We start from the raw sequence: 23,364 nt of genomic DNA, 5'->3' as shown, positions 1-23,364 counted from the left end.
TAACATAAAACACGTCCAAAAAAAAGGGCACTTCGGAGTGTAAGGACAAAAAGGGCATGTGCCCTGCACAGGTTGAGCCCTACCTGTGCACGTGCCTGTGCCAGGGGGAGTCAAATGGCGGCACCCAGATAATTTTTATCTGGCCCTCCAACTGGTTTTTGATGTTTAAAACCGCTCGCAATCTGATATCAAAGTCCCCGCAAAGGTTTAGCGTTTTTCAGCGGTGAGTTTAACGTTGTTGCAAAGATTTTTCTGATCTCGCCAGAATAATGTGAAACTGCTACGTTTTGGTTGCTATGAACAATATTTTATTTTCTGCATCAAAATAAGGTTTGATTACATTTTAAGCAAAAAATATATATTATTTATTTTCATAATATTCATTCAGTGAATGTACATAATCACTCGCTTGCGCGTTGTTGCAAAGATTTATCTGATCTCGCCAGAATAATGTGAAACTGCTACGTTTTGGTTGCTATGAACAATATTTTGAGTTAGTTTCTGCATAAAAATAAGGTTTGATTACATTTTTAGCGAGAAATATATATTCTATTTTCATAATATTCACTCAGTGAATGTCAACCCGTTCTCACTCCTGACCGTTCTCACGCTGAAGAAGTCTCCTTCAGAACACATCGCGATATTTGGCATCAGTTCGCGTGTGCTGGATGTTGGTAAGTAGTCGTAAATACGCTGTTCTAATGTTTGATATAATGTCTTTTCTGTTTGCAGATATTAATCAGATTAACGTTAGCTCCCTCATGTTCAGTCACTGCATTATATCTGTCACCTCCGCTAAGGTTTTGCTTTTCATTGTTTTCTATATTAAATACTAAACTAGGGTGATTAAACACTGTCACGTGACGTGCAATATATTGCACAATATATATAACATATTCATATCAGGTCCAAAGTAGTACAAGTGTAGTTTCAAAATGGTATTTGTTGTAGAAGCACGGTAAAAAAACAACACTTACCATGCTTTTTACCACAGTATTGGTAGTTTTAATTTGATTTTTGTTGTAAATACAGAGTAACCACAACACTTATCATGCTTTTAATGCCGAATAATGTTAAATCCAAAAACTATAAGGTCAATAAGAACTTCTTTCCTATATATATTTATATATAAACCTATATATTATAAATAATGATATTTTCTTTTCTCTTGTTTTAGCTGAAAAGACAAAAAGGGCCTTTTGGAAATGGATGAAGGAGACAGAAAGCTGCAAAGGCAAATAATTGCAATGGTATGTATGTGTTGCTTTTAACCCTTTATCAAACATTTTATCAAGCATTTGTTAAATAGTCTCACAGTAAATTAAAATTAAAGTCAAATCCTGTACATATTTATCACCTTATTTGTAAATCAGTTGTGCCCCTTCTTGGACAGTTGGACGTCCCACACATAAAAGTTTATATTAATTCCATTGAATTCTTTAAAATGATTACAGATTGGGCCCAAAATGTTCCAATGATACATGATGTCTCTCCGCACCTCATAACTACCTCTGTTTGCAAGAGTGGAAATTATCATTTGACTTGTCACATGACATCAGATATTCAATTATTTTGTCATAATCAAAATAATTGAATATCTGATGTCTATTCAATATCTAATCAGTTACACTGCTGATAATGTCCTGCTTGCATGTGAAACATGTTATTTTTTTATTTATTCTTTTAAATATAAATATAGCTTGCTATTAAAGACATATGTTTAATCATGGAAATGCCCACATATCAGTGAACTTATTACATAAATGCATTTAACATTTAATTATGCAAAACTCTTTACAGAAGGAAATCCTACAGTTATGTGTAAATTGACAACTTGAATGTGATGTAATAAATTTACCTTCCTTTCTGTCTTGCAGGATTACTTGCAGATTACTTAGTCCTTCTTTTTAGGATCTCTACAACATCAAACTCAACAACTCTTTTAAGAGCCGACCCTCACAAGAGCTACTAGTGAGTCGCTGCAAACCTGCCATGATCAGCCCTTTCCAGGTAAAGTTTCTAGATATTTAAATCAGTATTTACTCATCAAATGCTCTCCTGGATGGTATGGTAAATTAACTGATTTATAACTGTCTCAATTTGTATGTTTTAAGAACAAGAGTAATTGCACACAGAGTAAGTAGAGACTTTCTTGTTTTTCTGTGCAGAGAAGGAAGACCAGTCCTTATATCAAAACAAGCTCATCGAAGTCCTTTGTTTAGGGTGAGGAAGGAACATGACCATCTCATGCCCAAAGAAGACAGAAGTCCATTGGTATGTCTTGTGTTGAGGCAATGCTGTAATATGTAGTACAGAATTTAATGTTGTTCTCTCAAAGGACTATTAAGTTCTTAAAAAGTTCTTAAAAACTGTTCCTTCTGTTTTTTTGTTTGTTTGTTTGTTTGTTTTTTTAGATAAAAGCAGACAGGGAAGCTTTGGAAGATAATGAGTTAATATAATATAATATAGTATAATAGGAATTAAATAGTAAATGTTCTTTAAATTATGTGTAATACCTAGTTTTTTTGGCTTGAAATAAGGCCTTATACTGCACAGACCTAAAACATTGTATTTGTGTTTTAAAACAGATAGCAAGTGAAGTCACTAACAGAAGATCCTACAGGAAAAACGACTGCAGCTACGGAGGAACACAAGAGGCAGAAATATGCATGGCCATGGCTTCTTCATGAGTACGGTAAGTCCTGTGCCTATTCTTAATTCTTGCCTTAAAGTTTTTATTGCAGTATTTTAACAATTTTACATTGTACAGGTTATCACTTGGTTTTTGACCAAATTATGCTCTTGAAACAAGAAACAGAAGAGTATGTTGTCCTGAAAGAAATCAAGGCTCAAAAGAGAGCATGCCTTTCTAAAAGATCTTTTAAAACAGGTTGCTGTTAATATGGGTAAAACAGTTTTTGTTCAGTACTTAGCTTACAGTCTGTGCTGCATTTTTATTATAACATATATATATTATGTACTGCTGTTTTGTAAAGTTAAATCAGGAACAGGCAACTCTAGCCCTTTTGCTGTCTCCTTTTTGAGGTGGAGAGTTTACCTCCAACCATAATTGAGCACACCTGAAAATTTTAACCAAAGTCTTCAGGTGTACTTATAGACAGTTATAGGCAGTTGGGTTTGAGGTTGGAGCTAAATCTGCAGGACCGTGGATGCTGAGGGCCAGAGTAGCCCACCACTGTTTAAATCATGCAGAACATAAGCTGACCTGGCTGTCCATTAAACTACTTGACTTGAATTGTCTGTGTTTTTTTTGTTTTACTTTTAGACCAGGACTGAAGAACGCCTGACAATGGGATGTTAAGACTTCTTCCTCTGGTTGAGAAAAAGCTACAGCACATCAGTGATCACATCTTCTGGTCATCAGTTGTACTGTAGAGTACAACTGAACAAACTGTTTAGAAGAAGAAGAACATGAACATGATAGAGACATTTACAGGGAAGAGCAAGAACCCAGTTCAGCTGTGATAATGAATCTTTATTTTAAACTCAATATCAAATCTGTTTTCTGGATCATAGTTGACTGGATGGGATTCTGTGGCGCTCATTTGTGCAATAGGAGTAAAGTCTGTGAATGGATTATTATGACGTTAACGTATTTTTGAAGACACGTTTTTATTTATCTTGAATCTCATTTGTCTTTATGCAAATTTCAACCTTATGCTGTATCCTCCAATAAAGTGTTGTGTAATAAATTATGGTGGACGTGGTGTTTGGTAGAGTAAATACAATTTAACTAAGCTGAGTTTATTTCATAATTTAAAAAAATGACATATAATTTCCATGATTGTTTTACTTATTAATACATAAATATATATTACATAAATATTTTCGATCTAATTCATGATATTTGGGACAACAATGCACCAAAAGTTGCATATACTTTCATGTTGTGACAAGGATGGCAGTTTCCAGATAAATAAAGGGAAGGAATGTGAATAAAGAGAGGCTGCAGTGGGTTATACTGATACAAACACTTCAAGCAGAGCTGAAGAAGATCGATGTTGATCATTCTGGTACATCTACTACTGCATTCAAAATGACAGCTGGACATTACTGATGTCAGGCATGTGAGGAGCAAGAAGAGGGGGTGATAATGACATTTTGGCACAGTTTCTTATTTTACTGAATAGTGCATTATCCTTGTGTAACAGTAATAGTGAAGTGTAAATATAAATAGTTTACTTTACTGCCAACACTGGCAGCTGGATAATGGCAAGTTGTTGTGGGTTCATCCATTATATTTATTGGTGTTGTTACGACCGTCTAGGGCCAGCAGTAACATAAATGAATGTGTGCTCACTCGATGATAAAATTTTCAACAAAGGTAGATTTATTAACACAATATAATGAAAATAATACAAACAAAGGGATTAAATTCAGGAGTGGACCAGGCCAAAATAACAAACAAAAGTAACTAATTTAAATACCCTCTAAATTCCCTAAAACAAACAAACAAACAAAAAAAAAGAGCATCAAAGAAAATTACAAAGTAACTTCCCTAACTCCCTTAACTCAAAACATAGAATAAAGATATATGCAAAAATAAATGGCGTCACACTCCCTACTTCCCTTAGGTTATTTACAAAGAATATTTACATAAGGTAACTGAAGACAAAAGCAAATTATAACTCAAACTGAACAGAAACAAATTCTACAAAGCACACATAAACACAAAAGAACACAAAGCAAAGCAACAAACAAAATGGCACAAAGTCGGCCCCATAAGGTGTTTGGGGTGGTCCTTATATCACGGGAGCAGGAATCAGTCAATTGGGCCCAGACCAATCAGGACCTCTGCGCAGGCCACACCTTCTCCTGCACAAAAACACTTAAACAAGACATTGGACGTAACACCCTCACCCTTAAAAATAAAAACCATAGGTCTTTTAGGAATGGATACGTGAAAGAGTGTCAGCAATCACATTTTCAACCCCTCTTTTGTGCTGGATACTCAGATTAAACCCTTGACAAATTAGTGCCCAACGTATGAGCCTGTGATTTGCATTTGACATGCGTTGAAGGAAAACCAAAGGATTGTGGTCAGTATACACAGAAACTGGTTGTGCACTGGACCCAATGTACACTTCAAAATGTTGAATTGCCAGTAACAACGCGAGAGCTTCCTTCTCTATAGTACTATAATTTAGTTGGTGTTTGAGAAATTTCTTGGAAAAAAAAACTAATCGAGTGGTCTATTCCAGCATCATCAGTCTGAATTAAAACTGCACCAGCACCTGTACCACTGGCATCAACATCTAACTTGAACGCTTTGTCAAAGCGTGGGGCAGAAAGTACAGGTGCGCTACACAACAGAGTCTTCAATGCCTCAAAGGCAAACTGACATGTAGGAGTCCACTCAAAAGAGATCCCTTTACAGAGTAAACCTGTAAGAGGATTCGCCACATCTGAAAATTTCCTACAGAAACTTCTATAGTAGCCGGTCATGCCTAAAAAACGCCTAAGCTCTCTCTTCGTCGTAGGCGTAGGAAAATCCAGAATAACTTGAATTTTGGAGTCAAGAGGTCAACTCGAGGTCGAACTTTGCCATTTCCAACCTCCTTCCCTAAATAGGTTACAGTTGCACAAGCAAATTCACAGTCCCCCGTCCCCTGCTCCTCCCCTTTGGCGGACGGCAGCAGTTGCCAAACTCCTCCGCTCCCTTCCAGGACGGCAGCCAATGTAAGATTGGCCTCTCGGGCAGCCTTCACGGTCTTCAACGTTTCAGCACCGCGAAAAACACAGTTCAGAAGTTTGACATGAACTCAAACAAAACTTTAATATATAAATAAACAAATACAAAACGAAAGTAATGCCGGCAGACCCTTGCGGATCTGCCGGCCACACAAACATAATAAAACATAAAATAATCCAGGCCTGGTCCTCTCTCGTCCTTCACTGTAGTCGCTCCTGCTTTTATGCTCCCGGAGCTCCTCGTGAGGGAATCAGGCCGGTGCGCCTCCCAGGTGAAGCTCATTAACACTCGCGCCACCGGCCTCGCGCCGTTCCCTCAGTTGCCCTGGTCGCCACAGGTGCATTAGCGAACACTCTTGACATTAAACGCTGAAAGGTTGCACCAGCATTTCGTAGTCCGAATGCCATAACCCTGTATTGAAGGAATGCATCGGGAGTAGCAAAGGCAGAAATTTCAGAAGCCTTCTCAGTAAGAGGTACTTGCCAGTACCCTTTTAATAGGTCGAGTTTAGTGACAAATTTTGAATTCCCAACATGGTCAACACAATCTTCAACACGAGGCAATGGAAATGAATCAGGTTTAGTTAAGGCATTGACTTTCCTATAATCGGTACAAAATCTGGACGTACCATCGGACTTGGGGACTAACAAACACGGTGAACACCAGGGACTACTACTGGGAACTGCTAAACCATGTTCTAACAGATAATGAGTTTCCTGTTTCATGAGATTCCTTTTAACAGGATTAACTCGGTAGGCATTCTGCTTGACAGGGGCATGCGAACCGACATCAATGTCATGTTCTATGACATGTGTTGTTGTGGGAAAATCATTAAATAATGTAGGATACTTATTGATTAAATTTCTGAGATCAGCTTGAGCAGAAACAGGTAAATGTGATAATTTGGTGGACAAGTTCTTCAGAGTGTCAGAATTTAACAAACGAGCAGTCAAAAATGAAGCACTTCTCATTTTTAAATCATCACTCTCGGGTGAATAGTCAGACGGAGACACATTCACAGGTACAACAGTTGCTGCAACAGCCACATTTGACACATCAGTACGAGCTACATATGCCTTAAGCATATTAACATGACACACTCTTGATTTTCTTCTGCGATTAAAAGTATTCACAACATAATCAGTCTCTCCTAACTTTGCCTGAATTTCATAAGGGCCAACAAATTTAGCCTTCAACGGAGAGCCTGGTATTGGCAATAAAACAAGAACGCGATCCCCAATCTGAAAAGAACGTTGCACGGCTTCACGATCATAGCGAGTTTTCATTTGCTCTTGAACAGCACTAAGTGATTTTCTTGCCAAACTCCACGCAGTATGCAAACGCTCACGAAAACTACTGACATAATCTAAAACATTATTTGGCTGAGAAGAGCACTTAACACCCAATATTTGTTCCTGCAGAACTTTCAATGGCCCACGTACAGAATGACCAAAAATTAACTCAGACGGACTAAAACCAAGTGATGCTTGTGTCGTATTACGCACCGCAAACAACAAGAGAGGAATTTCTTCGTCCCAATCACGCTCTCGCTCTACACAAAAGGTACGAAGCATAGATTTTAACGTTTGGTGAAAACATTCAAGAACACCTTGCGATTGTGGATGGTAGGCACTCGACACTTGATGTTTGACATTTAATTGCCTCATTACTTTTGCAAATACTTTGGACATAAAATTACTACCCTGATCAGATTGAATATACCGGGGTAGACCAAACGTAGTGCAGAATTTGACAATGGCTTTAATGATAGCTGGAGCTTTCAGAGTTCGTAATGGGATTGCTTCAGGGAATCTGGTGGTTGCACACATTAAAGTTAAAAGATAGGAGTTACCAGATTTTGTCTTTGGCAAAGGGCCAACACAGTCGATTAAAATACGCTCAGATGGTTCTCCAAGAGCAGGGATTGGTTTTAGAGGAGCTGGGGGAATAACCTGGTTAGGTTTACCAGCTAACTGGCAGGAATGACATGACTTACAGAACTTGGCTACATCAGATTTCATAGACGGCCAGAAGAAATGTTTAAGCAAACTATCATATGTTTTCCTGATACCAACATGGCCTGAAAGTTCATGTTCATGTGCAATGCTTAATACCTGCATTCGGTAAGGCTTTGGAACCACAACCTGGTAAACTGTTCTCCAATCTTCCTCAGCCTTAGGTGGAGACCATTTACGCATCAACACCTCTTCATCGAAATAATACGCAACAGAATGTTTTGGTAAGGCAGATTGTTTCACGGCAGTTTTGAAGCAAGAGACCAAAGTGGGATCAGCAAGCTGTGCTTTGACCAATTCTAATTTACCTAAAGGCAGATTAAAACTAGGAACAGCACACACATTCAACTCATTCGCATCATCTTTGACACATTGATCAGAGTCTTTCGTAGACAGGAAAGACTCAGAAAGATCCACCATCTCCTCAAACTTCCGAAACTGAGCACGAGTCACTGCACAGGCGCTAAACACATCAGGAAATGTCTCACGCAACACATCATTACATTCATTTACATCTACAGGGTCATCGGTTACTTCAGGTAAACAGAAAACTTTCTTACCCGCCAAATCATTACCAAGAATGAGCGAGACTCCCTCAACAGGTAATTCAGCACAAACAGCCAATTTGACACGTCCCGAACTTACGCCAGACTGTAAAAATACATTGTGCAGGGGAACTTTAACAACAGCCAAATCAATTCCTTTGACTAGTACGTCAGATCCACAACTAGAATGAGTAGAAAAGTTTAACACACTTCCTAAAATAAACGACTGAGCCGAGCCCGTATCTCTCAGGATGCGGACAGGTTTGGCTTCAGACATCGACTCATCAAATGATACTGTTCCATCAAAAATGAACGGTTCGAATGCAGATCGAACATTAGAAGAATGATGCACATTCTGGGAAACACGTACGACTATCAACTAAAGCCACACTCTTTGTAGAGTTAGCCTTTCTACTAGACTTCTTTTTCAAAGCAGGACAAGCTGCAATGAGGTGCCCAGCCTCATGGCAGTAAAAACATTCACGGCCTTCCACATTGTCACTATCTGCATTCTCTTTATTCACAGTCGTAACCTCTTTAACATTCCGTGTACGAACATAGGAATTACGCTTAGGTGGTGATGAAAAAACCACTCGATGAGTGAGCACAAATTCATCAGAGAAAACAGCTGCCTCTGTAAGAGTAGACACTTTCTGTTCATTCAAGTAAATTACAATTTTCTCTGGCAAACTATTTTTGAATTCTTCCAGCAAAATCAATTCCTTAAGTTGTTCTAGAGTTGCAACTTTATTCGCAGTACACCACTTTTCAAACAAATTTGCCTTGTCACGAGCGAATTCAACAAACGTTTGTCCTGGGGATTTTACATGATTCCTAAATTTTTGACGGTACGCTTCAGGCACCAATTCATAGGCACGCAACACAGCATTCTTCATCGCGTCATAATCTAAACTCTGCTCAAGCGTCAACGCGGAACAAACTTCTTGAGCTTTCCCAACGAGTTTACACTGCAAAAGCAGCGGCCAAATATTTCGCGGCCATTGAAGCGTGGCGGCGATGCGTTCAAACACAGCCCAGCTAGCATGTATAATCGGCCCGAGCTCGGCTGCCCTGCGGCACCTGCGGCTAAGACTCGGCATCGGCGTGTGTTAAACGGACCGATTGTGCCCCGCAGCTCACTCTGGCACAAGCATTTTTGTTACGGCTGTAAGCACTGGGCCGATTCATGTTCACCGTGACTGGTAACCCAGCTCTGGCTGTATGATCTGGACCACTTCTGGAAATGACTGGCTTATGTTAAATCAAGGATGATTTTAATGGAGGCCATTCAATATAGGTGACTTTCTTTAACACAAATGTAGATTTTTAACTCCAACCGTTTTAGTCTGTCCGTAACAAAATCTCAGACAGTAAAAAACAAAACATGCATAGACAATTCCAAATTAAACCCTGCTGCTTGTTGATGTCCTAAGACACGAAACGATCGGTTTATGCGAGAAACAGGACTGTATTTATATTATTTATACCTCTAATACAGCGCTTCTTCTTTTGAGTTTTAATGGCGGGTTGCGAAGCAACTTCATAGTTGCATACTGCCATCTACTGTATCGGGTGCACGGCTTGAGGGCTATACTCGGCTCAGACCCTTTTGCCAGTATGAAGCCGATTTCAACGGTTACTGCAGAAAGCGTCAGCACGTACGCTCAGCTCATCACTGGAGGGGCGTGTGCACAACGGGTGAGATAAAACTCAACGCCTGACTGAATCATCCCTTTTCGACGCCATACGTTGAACTTGAGGTAAGTCTTGTGTTCAGTTTCCTTAAAAATCATCAACATTCACGCTGAGCATAGTTTCAATCGAGTTCCCATCACATCCTATATTAACTCTACATATTTCGAACTGTTGCTGATTACATGTTGATTATTATTGATCCGTTTAAACTTTGTTCATGTTTCTTTGACATGTTCATGTACTTTTTTCCAGATGAAACACAAATAAAGAATTCATAATTCATTTAAGATTTATTAATTAGGACAACATCAAATTATTTATCATGTCTGAGTAAAGTAGTGCAAATTTTGGGTAATATGAAAGTGGCTCCAACTTTTATGGCGCGAACAAAGCTAGCATTGACTAGCTATTAGCTTATTTTCATTGCAGCTTGGCAAAGCATTAGCCAGGATAGACGCAATTTTTATTGAATGCAATTTACGTTAATAATATTTACAAGTGTTCTGTGGAAGAAAATTAAGTGGAACAAAATGTTAGCTGGTAGTTTTGTGACAAATCGCAGTTGATCCGACCCATGGTTCGGCTCGCATGTGATTCGCGGATTAATACGCAAATTTAAATGGGAGAAAGTTCATAATTTGCATGTGTTTCAAAGGCTTGCAAATGTTAACATTCAAGTGATTTTAAACAATTTAATCGCAAAAAGGCGCTAAAATGAGCAGCTTTCTGTACACACATAAGCATATGCCATTGAATGTGTCCGGTCCAGCTCCACTCAGATGTGTAAACTTTAGAGAAGGTTGCGCTTATGTGTCTCATACTGTAGTCCATTAACATACATTTTGTAATTCGCTCTCCATCTGTGTGTGCTCGCGCGCGTTTAAGTGCACTCAAAAGTGCACACACGCAGAGACGTCTTTCAAAAAAGCAAGCGAAAAAAAATCTTTTTGTTCTCGACAGGGCACATACAAACAAAACGATCTCCACTGTATTATTTTTCTAATAAAAACATTTGTTTATGTCTTAAGTGTAAGTATAGAGTCAGAAACCAATCTGTGGTTATTTGGTCTTAAAGAGACAGTAAGATTAATCAACCTACTAAAGTATGTGTCCTTAATGTTAATCAAACAACCTAAGACAATGAGAAAATAACTTTTTGTAGCTCTAAAAAATAATTATATTTAATTCATACAATAAGATTTTGAGAGAGAATGAAAGAGTGTTTCTTAGTCACATAGTTAGCCTATGTGATTCATTGCTGATCATAATTTGTGCCCCACTTAATGTTTTGTTTTAAAAAGTTATTGTATGTTAATATGATGTTCTATAGCTGACAATCTATGTTTCTTCTTTTTTATAGAATGTATCATATCGTGGAGTTTGTCAATTCAAAGGAGGTTGAAGTTGTCCACTCTAATTGGCTGGAAGGAGGCAAAAGTTTCTGGCCCCCTTTTGTATCTCTTGCAAAGCTCCGTAGGGACAACTAAAGATGGGGTGATGCCAGGTGCTGACTGGACTCGATTCAGAGTCCGTGTGATGTATTCACATGGTATAGTAGTGCTTTATTCTCAAATTACACAATTTCACACTTATTGAATTGAAACCTTACTGCACATGTAATATAATAAGGAGCCATTCCATTTAGACCTTATCAATTTATTGTTGACAGACGTGTATGAGATTGCCTGTGCAAAGCTGCTAGAGGCAACAATTACCTCTGATCTAAATACTGAAGATGAGGACAACAGGCCAGAGTACATGAAGAGAAAGAATAGGTAGGAGTGGCCCATAATTTCCTTCAAAGCATTTGAATGACCGTGTCAAAGGTTACCATACACCTGGGCAAACAATTAGGCCGCAAGCTAGAGGGCCTTACAATGCACCCCAACCTCCTGTCAAAATAAAAATTAAAAAAAATGTATTAAATATAATTTTTTATTCACTGTAATGCAAACTGAAATCCCAATGTAATAAATTTTAGAGGCTGTAAAAGAATTGTAAGCAGCAGTGAAGAGGAGGAAGAGGAGCAGGGAAGGACCGCTGCACTTCGTGCCCCAACCAAAACGAAAACTTACACTCAACTTGCACCAGCCCCCTGCATCCCATCTCTTGGTGGTAGGCCTGTTGCAGTTGGTACAATGGTTTCCATCAATCTTTTATATTAAGCATATGGGTGAAAGTAATATAATGGCCAATTGCACCTTTGTGACAGCTCTAGGTGAATGGAGTCAGCCAGCTGGTCAAGGTTTTTGGTCCCCAGGCCATATTTCAGAGACCACAGTGGATCCCCCTTCTGATGCAAACAACTCGGCAGCAAGTCCACGGGCTTCTCCCCTTTCAGCGAACATCACAGCGCCTAGTCCACCACAGTGGTCTCCAGTCTCCACTACCAACAGCCTGAGTGCTACACCTACAGACACCCCAACCCATGCAGCAGCTGGCAGAAGTCAGTCATCAGACCAAACTGGATTTCAAGTAAGAAGGGCAAGAAAGCTATTCTATAGCCCATGGAGAGAAAAAAACACTTTGGTATACAGTACAGTCCAAAAGTTTGGAACCACTAAGATTTGTAATGTTTTTAAAAGAAGTTTCGTCTGCTCACCAAGGCTACATTTATTTAATTAAAAATACAGTAAAAAACAGTAATATTGTGAAATATTATTACAATTTAAAATAACTGTGTACTATTTAAATATATTTGACAAAGTAATTTATTCCTGTGATCAAAACTGAATTTTCAGCATCATTACTCCAGTCTTCAGTGCCACATGATCCTTCAGAAATCATTCTGATATGATGATCTGCTGCTCAAGAAACATTTATGATTATTTTCAATGTTGAAAACAGTTTTTTTACTTTTTTTTTTTTTTTCAGGATTGCTTGATGAATAGAAAGTTCAAAAGAACAGCATTTATCTGAAATACAAAGCTTCTGTAGCATTATACACTACCGTTCAAAAGTTTGGGGTCAGTAAGAATTTTTTTTTTTTTTTTTTTGAAAAGAAATTAAAGAAATGAATACTTTTATTCAGCAAGGATGCATTAAATCAATCAAAAGTGGCAGTAAAGACATTTATAATGTTACAAAAGATTAGATTTCAGATAAACACTGTTCTTTTGAACTTTCTGTTCATCAAATAATCCTGAAAAAAAATATTGTACACAAATATTTTGTACAATTGTACACATTAAATGTTTCTTGAGCAGCAGATCAGCATATTATAATGATTTCTGAAGGATCATGTGACTCTGAAGACTGGAGTAATGATGCTGAAAATTCAGCTTTGATCACAGGAATAAATTACTTTGTGAAATATATTCAAATAGAAAACAGTTATTTTAAATTGTAATAATATTTCACAATATTACTGTTTTTACTGTATTTTTAATTAAATAAATGTAGCCTTGGTGAGCAGAAGAAACTTCTTTTAAAAACATTAAAAATCTTAGTGGTTCCAAACTTTTGGACTGTACTGTATGTGTGATGAGATTAAAACATCTTTTTCTTTTCTTTTAGCACACACCACCCATACATGGCACACAAAACTGGTCTTGTGAGGAGGCTATGCCTAGGGCTGCACGATTAATCGCATGCTATTCTCACGCGCATTTCGTCAGTAAAGCCGGTTCCCTGATTACCGCTAAATCGCCCTCACCTGTTTTTAAACGGAGCGCCTTTTAATAGACGGAGCCGTAGTTCACGGACAAGCCACGCAATATCGCGTTCATTATCGCAGGCGATTCATCTGCGATATGAACGCGATATTGCGTGGCTTTTCAGTGACCTACGGCTCTGTCTATTAAATGCCGCTTCATTTGAAAGCAGGTGATGGCGATTTAGCGGTAATCAGGGAACCGGCTTTACTGACGAAATGCGCGTGAGAATAGCATGCGATTAATCGTGCAGCCCTAGCTATGCCCACAGGTAGAAATTCTGTAGGTCCGCGGGCTTCTCCCCTTTCAGCGAACATCACAGCGCCTAGTCCACCACAGTGGTCTCCAGTCTCCACTACCAACAGCCTGAGTGCTACACCTACAGACACCCCAACCCATGCAGCAGCTGGCAGAAGTCAGTCATCAGACCAAACTGGATTTCAAGTAAGAAGGGCAAGAAAGCTATTCTATATCTCATGGAGAAAAAAGAAATCACTTTGGTATATGTGTGATGAGATTAAAACATCTTTTTCTTTTTTCTTTTAGCTCACACCACAAGTATATGACACACAACACAGGTCTTCTCGGGAGGCTGTGCCTACAGGTAGGAATTCTACAAAGTGATCTCTCTCGGTTTACTCTGACATATCTACGTACAATGTTTTGCTAGTAATCTGCTATGCCTGCATTTTCTTGTGTCTTACAGCAATTGCTAAGGAGATTCTCATCCAGCTCGATTCTATTAGGGAGCAGCAGTTGCTCATCCTGGTGCAGCTCCAAAAAATCTCCAGCAGTCAAGCAGTTCCAGACTTCACGCCAGACCCAACACATTTTGGGCTCCCACTTTCAACTATTGAGGAGCTCCAATGTTTGGAGGAGACATTAAAGTATCCAGAGGAGAAGAAGAATTTGGTGAGTTAAATTATGGTTTAATTAGATCATTCCTAAAAGTCAGTCCCCACTCTCACTCATGCTATATTCCTTAAGTAACTAATAAGGTACATGTCTTTTTGTTTCAGACTGTTCTTCTTGGAATGGTCGGAGGCATGACTCTTAAAGACACCGTGGGGCGGGTCCTGAAAAGAACAATGAACTCTTCGCTGGCGAGACTCATTAATTGGAGTGGGGCCAACCGAAAGCCTGCATTCAAAGGGCTCACTTTGAAAAGTGTGGTTCTTGGTGAGTGTCAGTGCTGGAAACTGCACTGTAGTGACATCCCAGGGCTCTACAGTGCGACTGACCCGACGATGGCCGGTTGCATAAACCTTTAAGACTAGTCTTAAAAGTTAGTCATGAATTTTTTTTCTTCAAGACTGATCATAATTGTTTTAAGTATGTTACATAGAAAGGTAGATTGGTCTAATTTAAATCCAAATAATAAGACTGATTAGCCCTAACTAATTGCTATTTAGTCAGACTCATTCTTAAGACGCAGTCTTAACGTCACGGCTGTTTATGCAACCGGCCAATGGGTTCTATGGGTGCACCCTCAGTTGACACTAATAACAGCGTATTTGCCATTTTTAAAATCTTATTTTAGTTTTAATATTTCTATACTCAAACTCTATTTAAAACATTAACATCATAACATTATCATGAATTGAAATGCATTAATGCCACTTCTGAGCCTCATTAAACAGTCTGTAAACATAACTAAATGCCACTATATGCCACCTCTGCAGTACAAAGATGAATTATTACAGTATTTATTTATTAATAAGAGATGCCTCTTATTATTCTAACTCAATTTATGAATTTGACATTTAATAAGGTTAATTTTATAGTCAAATATCTCCTTATAATGGGAAGGTTATTCTAGCCTTTTTAGAAGGTGCTCCTAAATTTTTGAATGTGCTCCTAAACTAAAAAGAAATGTATCCCTGCATCCAAAATAAGTTTTGGTGGTTTTATGAGTAAAATCACATGGTCATGCTGACCTCTTCTATCTTTGTGTTTTTCTCAGATGCAGTCCGCCGGAATGCCCTGACCAAAGATAATACAGAAAAGGAGATAGAGCTCCTCATCACCAGGTGGCTGCAGCTAGCATCTGATAGGGATGGTGGCCGAAGCCAGAGGGCGAATAGACAGACAATGAATTAAACTGTTTTAAAGTTTAAAATGTTGATATTGGAAAATTCGTATTTGAACTGATTGATTTTTTTTTTTTTTTTTTTTTTTTTTTTTTTTTTGTGCGTGTGTGTGAGAGAGAATGAGAGAGAGAGAATGTGTGTTCAAGTAAATAAAAAATGCATTAAACATGAAATCCTTGTGCTTCCTTGTGTGTTTTATTTTCAGTTATGTTGCATAACGGTTGCTTAGCAATTTTAGTATTAACCAATCAATAAAATCAAAGTTTAAACAAGCCCAAATAAGGAACGGGATTGGAGGGGAGCTTACGTTCTCTCACTCGGGGTTCCGCAATCGGGTATGGCGGGCCGGAAGGTCCAAAAATATGGCTACCGACTTGTCGCGGGAATTCACTATACAATTGCCAGTAGCCACTGAGTTAACCACTGATAGGCCGGCGGTGCATCTGTATACACACTCTCCTCACGCAGCGAACGACTCACTTTCCTCACGCAGCTGACCACTGACTCTCATCAGCCGGCGACTCACTTTCCTCACGCAGCGGACGAATCACTTTCCTCACGCAGCCGGCGACTCACTTTCCTCACGCAGCTGACCACTGACTCTCCTCAGCCGGCGACTCACTTTCCTCACGCAGCGGACGAATCACTTTCCTCACGCAGCCGGCGACTCACTTTCCTCACGCAGCCGGCGACTCACTTTCCTCACGCAGCTGACCACTGACTCTCCTCAGCCGGCGACTCACTTTCCTCACGCAGCCGGCGACTCACTTTCCTCACGCAGCGGACGAATCACTTTCCTCACGCAGCGGACGAATCACTTTCCTCACGCAGCCGGCGACTCACTTTCCTCACGCAGCCGGCGACTCACTTTCCGCAGCCGGCGACTCACTTTCCGCAGCCGGCGAGTCACTTTCTGCAGCCGGCGACTCACTTTCCTCACGCAGCATTAACTATACTCACGTTTCTTTTCAAATACTGTGATGGTGCAATAACTAACTACATCTAGTAAAATTGATCATTTTTGTGTTGTAAATTTAATTTATTCTGAAGCAGTATTCCCATCAGTGTTCTGTAAACTGTTACTGTTAAGATGTAAACTGTTAATCATCAGATTTGTATATGCCCCCTTAAAGGGATAGGTCAATCAAAAATAAAAATTCTGTCATCATTGACTTACCTTCTAGTTGTTCCGAACCTGTATGAGTTTCTTTCTTCTGTTGAACTAAAAATATATTTTGAATGTCAGTAAACAAACAGCTGACTGTAGCGAGTGACTTTCATAGTAGGAAAAAAAAATATGGAAGTCACTGGCTACCATCAACTGGTTACTGACATTCTTCAAAATATCATCCTTTTTCTTTCTTCTGTTGAACTAAACTCATATAGGTTTGGAACAAACTACAGTGTAAGTCAATGATGACAGAATTATCATTTAGGTTTAACTATCCCTTGAAATTGATTGTCATGGCATTTTTTTTTTTACCTTTATAAAAAGGTACTTTTCCCCTAACCTTGGCTATCAATCTCATGTTAATTAGAATAACTCACTGTAGGGCTTTTACCATTATTTTTTCCATGGCAGAGGAAACAGAATCTGCATCAGAAGTGGCATTTAGATGCATGTATAAAATTGAATATGAATGTGCAAAACATGCATGAAAAACACTGTTTAACAACTTTACAATAAAGATCTATAAAGCTTTTGTGGATTTTACAAATTATCTTTAATATACAATATAATGAAAAAGTGACATTTCCCTTTTTGCAAAGTTCAAATGTTGATAAAATATATAACTTTAACTAAAGATACATTTTTGATTTGCAGCTGTCATGCTTAAACACTGGTTCTGCAGATTTTTGACATTTCAAAATTGCATTGTTTTTGTAACCATCACATTAGACTCAGTGAAACAGTCACTGTTTAGGGGCCCAAGCTGTTGGTGCCTTGTTTAAAATGTTATTTGTAGTGAATGCTCTTTTGAATGGTGTTATCAAATAAGGAATCTGTTGTAAGCTGATTTTAAAAAAAACAAACAAAACAAAACATGAAAGTAACGTATACCATAAACTAATGTGATGGTTACAAAAACAATGCAAATTTGAAATGTCAAAAATCTGTAGAACCAGTGTTTAAGCATGACAGCTGCAAATCAAAAATGTATCTTTAGTTAAAGTTATATATTTTATCAACATTTGAACTTTGCAAAAAGGGAAATGTCACTTTTTCAGAATATTGTATATATTGTATAAAGATAATTTGTAAAATCCACAAAAGCTTTATAGATCTTTATTGTAAAGTTGTTAAACAGTGTTTTTCATGCTTGTTTTGCACATTCATATTCAATTTTATACATGTATCTAAATGCCACTTCTGATGCAGATTCTGTTTCCTCTGCCATGGAAAAAATAACAAGCCCTATAATGAGTTATTCTAATTAACATGAGATTGATAGCCAAGGTTAGGGGAAAATTACCTTTTTATAAAGGTAAAAAAAAAAAAAAAAAAAAAAAATGCCATGACAATCAATTTCAAGGGATAGTTAAACCTAAATGATAATTCTGTCATCATTGACTTACACTGTAGTTTGTTCCAAACCTATATGAGTTTAGTTCAACAGAAGAAAGAAAAAGGATGATATTTTGAAGAATGTCAGTAACCAGTTGATGGTAGCCAGTGACTTCCATATTTATTTATTTTTTCCTACTATGAAAGTCACTCTCTACAGTCAGCTGTTTGTTTACTGACATTCAAAATATATTTTTAGTTCAACAGAAGAAAGAAACTCATACAGGTTCGGAACAACTAGAAGGTAAGTCAATGATGACAGAATTTTTATTTTTGATTGACCTATCCCTTTAAGGGGGCATATACAAATCTGATGATTAACAGTTTACATCTTAACAGTAACAGTTTACAGAACACTGATGGGAATACTGCTTCAGAATAAATTAAATTTACAACACAAAAATGATCAATTTTACTAGATGTAGTTAGTTATTGCACCATCACAGTATTTGAAAAGAAACGTGAGTATAGTTAATGCTGCGTGAGGAAAGTGAGTCGCCGGCTGCAGAAAGTGACTCGCCGGCTGCGGAAAGTGAGTCGCCGGCTGCGGAAAGTGAGTCGCCGGCTGCGTGAGGAAAGTGAGTCGCCGGCTGAGGAGAGTCAGTGGTCAGCTGCGTGAGGAAAGTGATTCGTCCGCTGCGTGAGGAAAGTGAGTCGCCGGCTGCGTGAGGAAAGTGATTCGTCCGCTGCGTGAGGAAAGTGAGTCGCCGGCTGAGGAGAGTCAGTGGTCAGCTGCGTGAGGAAAGTGAGTCGTTCGCTGCGTGAGGAGAGTGTGTATACAGATGCACCGCCGGCCTATCAGTGGTAAACTCAGTGGCTACTGGCAATTGTATAGTGAATTCCCGCGACAAGTCAGTAGCCATATTTTTGGACCTTCCGGCCCGCCATACCGGCCCGCCATACTGGCAGGACCCCATTCTCCACCAAATGTCTCACTATCACTCCCTTAATCTCCCTCTTTACTGCGCCTCGAGGCACCTTGATCTGATACAAATCCGCGATTGCAAATAAGTCATCTTTACGACATTTTTCTAATTGTTGCGCCGTAGGCCGAATTGCAAACTCCTCTAAATCAAATTTAGAAGACATCTCAAAAACTCTGCCGAATTCCCTTCCCCAAAAAGTAAAAACCCCAAGGCAAACGATAAAAAACAAGGCAAATTTCATCAGATCAAATAAACCATTTGTATGTATGCTACTAAATTTAGTTGCTCAAACCAGATAAAGTTTGAACTGGCGGACGAGCCCCCAATTTATGTTACGACCGTCTAGGGCCAGCAGTAACATAAATGAATGTGTGCTCACTCGATGATAAAATTTTCAACAAAGGTAGATTTATTAACACAATATAATGAAAATAAACAAACAAAGGGATTAAATTCAGGAGTGGACCAGGCCAAAATAACAAACAAAAGTAACTAATTTAAATACCCTCTAAATTCCCTAAAACAAACAAACAAACAAAAAAAAAAGAGCATCAAAGAAAATTACAAAGTAACTTCCCTAACTCCCTTAACTCAAAACATAGAATAAAGATATATGCAAAAATAAATGGCGTCACACTCCCTACTTCCCTTAGGTTATTTACAAAGAATATTTACATAAGGTAACTGAAGACAAAAGCAAATTATAACTCAAACTGAACAGAAACAAATTCTACAAAGCACACATAAACACAAAAGAACACAAAGCAAAACAACAAACAAAATGGCACAAAGTCGGCCCCATAAGGTGTTTGGGGTGATCCTTATATCACGGGAGCAGGAATCAGTCAATTGGGCCCAGACCAATCAGGACCTCTGCACAGGCCACACCTTCTCCTGCACAAAAACACTTAAACAAGACATTGGACGTAACAGTGTTCATACAAAAAAAAAGCAAAGAAATAATCAACTACTATTCAATTAATCAATTATTATTATTATTATTATTGTATTACAACATTTTGTTATAATATTTTCATATTTCATCAGATGGTCTCACAATACCCATCAAAAACCTATACAAGCATGATGTTAGAATGGAAAATGAGGAAATGATAAAATACTGCAATATTTAAATGTGATTCAACAAAGTTTGTTATCCATGATGAGGAGTACACACCTGTGTAGATTTTAATGCCCTTCCACCCCCAAGGGGCCAGTACCGGCCCCTGGAAGAGCAAAAAAAAATGCACATTTCAAATGGCTGTAACTCAAAGTCCGGTTAGCGTATCAAAGAGAAAATCAACAGGACAACTGCTTATGCTATGATTACTAAATAATGTTGGGCACAGTTTTCAGACATTCTGAATGATAGATAGATAGATAGATAGATAGATAGATAGACCCTTTATTGTCCCCCAAGGGAAATTTGCTTTCACAGACTCTGTCGATACACAAACAACAACAACAACAACAACAACAAAAAAAAAAAAAAAAAAAAAAAAAAAGACAACGCATGCAGGATCTGTCCAGGTTACAAATTGTTTAAAGCAGCAATGGCAGAAGGGACAAAGCTTTTACTGAAGCGTGCCCGCCTCCACCTTAAAGTTCTATATCTGCGGCCTGAGGGCAGCAGAGAAAAGTAAATGTGGAGAGGGTGGTCCAAGTCTCTACTGACTGTCCGAGCCATGCGTGTAACAGCTTTGCTGTTAAGAAGAGAGAGATTCGTAATGGGTAAACTGATAATTTTGGATACTGTGCATGTGACTTTAATGAGCTTATTTCTATTAGTGATGGAAAGCATGTTGAAGTAACAAGGAGAACAGTAGAGGAGGATGGGTTGAATGATACTAGTATACAACAGTAACAGAAGATGTGGGTTGACAGAAAGGGCATGAAGCTTACGAAGAATATGGAGTCTCTGTTGGGAACGTTTATATGTGTCTGTGACATGTTGTTCAAAGTTGAGTTTATTATCTAATGTGAGTCCGAGATATTTAAAATGATTGACACGTTCCACTTTTTTGCCATGTATGATGATGGGGGCCGGATCCGGGATATGTGGGTGGGTATAAATTAATAACTCCTTGGTCTTATCCACATTCAGCTCCAGACTATTTTCGGAGCACCACTTGGTAAAGTGAGTGACCGACTGATGGTAAGCAGTAATGGAGTTATTGTCTGTGAGTAAGGCCAGAATGGCAGTATCGTCCGAATATTTAAAACATACATGGAAAGCTGGCATAAAGGTTTTTTAATAGTGATTACAGTAAAATATTAAATTTCAGCCTGTCCCTCATATATGTAATAAATGTTTGCACAATAAACATATTTAGATATCGAGTTGTCCATTAAAGATCTTATTATTTTAACATTTATCATTTCTTTACTAAACGTTTTAAACTACATTACCCATATGTCTCTGTCATTCTATCAATGAACGGGAAACATGGCGCTGTAGTTCATTGAGAAGCTAGGGTTAGGGTTGGGATCTCGGTAAAGGAGTAATTTTTCACAACATGGAAACACTTTATAGTTAACTTAATGTATGAGTAACGTAATATTCACACTAAAACAAACTTTGTAAGATAAAGCGCCGTTTTATATGGGTTGAAAGGTAGTCCAATCACAGCGAGTTCTGCGATAGAGTCACAGCCAATCACAACACAGCTGAACAGATGCGTCACGCTTACTTGTCCATTTATGGTAAATGACGACAGATCTCCTTCGGTTCCGGCTGACCAGAAAGATTCCTTAAATATATAATTAATCTAATTAAATATAATAAAAATCACATTTTACAACGAAAGACTCCTTTGTGTTTTAAACTGATGCATAAATATATTTGAAAGAGATATAATTGCATCTACTAAAGTGCTTCTAACATTTACAGTAGATATGTAGTATATTAAAGGTATACATTTAATCACTTATTTATACCATTCTTCACCATTTGAACTCTTGGAATTAAAATAAATATAAATAAAAGCATAATGAATGTACTCGATTTTGTAATCATATTCCAATATTTAGTGTCAAAGACAAATGTAGTCCCCAAACTACTGCACAACAGTATAAAAATCAGTTAATTGTGAGAAAAAAATATATCCAGTTACAGAGGCAATCTATTATAGTGAAATATAACTACACAAATCGATATGATGAAGTATTATTTTTACAAACCAAGAGATGAGATAAAATTCCATGTGAAAATATGTTTCTTTAAAGAATAGGGGGAAAAAAATAACATTTTACATTCTCAACTTTAATACAATACAATATTGTGTTTATTGTTCACTTTTACTGTAACTAAATGAAAGGCAAATTCAAATAGTTAATGCATTTTATAAATGTTAAATATTTTCAGCAATAAAATGCTTCTATAAAATACATTCATGGGTATGTTACATTTACATTATCCAGGTACTGATATAATGATACCATAGATGTAGTTAAGGTGGACATTTACTATAGTGACACTGTAATAAAAGGTTTAATGAAACAAAATGCAAGACATTTTCAAGTCCATCTAAATGAAGAGGTAACAAACTCACAGAATAATGTCCAGAATGTCAATGTGTCATTTCTGTAATACTCTATATCAGCACCAAACAGAATTAAATAAATATTGATTGTTCTCAGAGGGTTTTCCTGAACACTCTCACTAACTTCAATTGTTCGGACAAACACCTGCTATACACACATGCAGAAATACATATTTGACTATAGTTGCAGCATTACTAGAACTTTTACCAAAACTCCGGATGAGCACTGGTGCTTCTTTGATAAAGGCAAGAATATGGAAAAAGATAAATTACTATTTTCAATATTGATTCTGCACGTTTCAAGGAGATCATAAGGAGGAGTCCACGTGAAGACTTTTAAAAACTGTGACAGAGTGAAGGGTGCACCTCCCCGGACACACCCTAAGCATGACCAAACAACAACACCCAAAGACAGATATGAAGTGGACACCACCAGGAGAATGCAGGGGAAGACATGGAAACGAAGGCCTGAAGAATGTCGGTGTCCCATGGGAAGATGTGGAGAATGTGGTCACAGATTGGATACGTTGGAGGACACTTGTTACCCAATGTGCCCAGCACAGCACTTGATGATGATGTTGTGAGTTCATACATAACCGTAGGATTTTCTTCTGTAAAG

General features: G+C 38.1%; 1 protein-coding gene and 3 long non-coding RNA genes across 5 annotated transcripts; all 4 read left to right on the top strand.

Moving 5' to 3' along the window:
- Positions 1 to 443: 443 nt before the first annotated feature.
- On the top strand, positions 444 to 1,936 carry LOC125250722. Its single transcript, XR_007180853.1, has 3 exons — positions 444 to 674; positions 1,178 to 1,250; positions 1,878 to 1,936. It is a non-coding gene; the product is annotated as an uncharacterized LOC125250722 (long non-coding RNA).
- Positions 1,936 to 2,620, top strand: LOC125250726. The gene is made up of 3 exons (XR_007180856.1): positions 1,936 to 2,010; positions 2,169 to 2,274; positions 2,589 to 2,620. It is a non-coding gene; the product is annotated as an uncharacterized LOC125250726 (long non-coding RNA).
- A 13-nt stretch (positions 2,621 to 2,633) lies between these two features.
- LOC125250724 lies at positions 2,634 to 3,713 on the top strand. Its single transcript, XR_007180854.1, has 2 exons — positions 2,634 to 2,695; positions 3,287 to 3,713. It is a non-coding gene; the product is annotated as an uncharacterized LOC125250724 (long non-coding RNA).
- A 7,738-nt stretch (positions 3,714 to 11,451) lies between these two features.
- LOC125250719 lies at positions 11,452 to 15,805 on the top strand. 2 transcript variants are annotated; one of them, XM_048163449.1, is made up of 9 exons: positions 11,452 to 11,517; positions 11,638 to 11,743; positions 11,950 to 12,083; positions 12,181 to 12,285; positions 13,908 to 14,065; positions 14,168 to 14,225; positions 14,328 to 14,533; positions 14,641 to 14,800; positions 15,585 to 15,804. In XM_048163449.1, the coding sequence occupies exons 1-9, from the start codon at positions 11,466 to 11,468 to the stop codon at positions 15,719 to 15,721; spliced, it is 1,116 nt and encodes a 371-aa protein (XP_048019406.1). In that variant the 5' UTR covers positions 11,452 to 11,465; the 3' UTR covers positions 15,722 to 15,804. The 2 variants fall into 2 exon arrangements, with proteins under 2 accessions (XP_048019406.1, XP_048019407.1); XM_048163450.1 differs by lacking the exon at positions 13,908 to 14,065 and having other exon boundaries at positions 12,181 to 12,443; positions 15,585 to 15,805.
- The last annotated feature ends 7,559 nt before the right edge of the window (positions 15,806 to 23,364 follow it).

Source organism: Megalobrama amblycephala, linkage group LG17, assembly GCF_018812025.1.
Source record: "Megalobrama amblycephala isolate DHTTF-2021 linkage group LG17, ASM1881202v1, whole genome shotgun sequence".
NCBI classification, from domain to species: Eukaryota; Metazoa; Chordata; class Actinopteri; order Cypriniformes; family Xenocyprididae; genus Megalobrama; species Megalobrama amblycephala.
This window is presented reverse-complemented; position numbering and strand designations above follow the sequence as displayed.

Excerpts from the sequence above, each read along its gene's own strand:
- LOC125250719 (XM_048163450.1), top strand. The coding sequence starts at position 11,466 with ATGCCAGGTGCTGACTGGACTCGATTCAGAGTCCGTGTGATGTATTCA. Across the intron at positions 14,534-14,640 it reads CAGAGGAGAAGAAGAATTTG|ACTGTTCTTCTTGGAATGGT; the intron begins GTGAGTTAAATT and ends TTTTTGTTTCAG. Across the intron at positions 14,801-15,584 it reads TTTGAAAAGTGTGGTTCTTG|ATGCAGTCCGCCGGAATGCC; the intron begins GTGAGTGTCAGT and ends TGTTTTTCTCAG.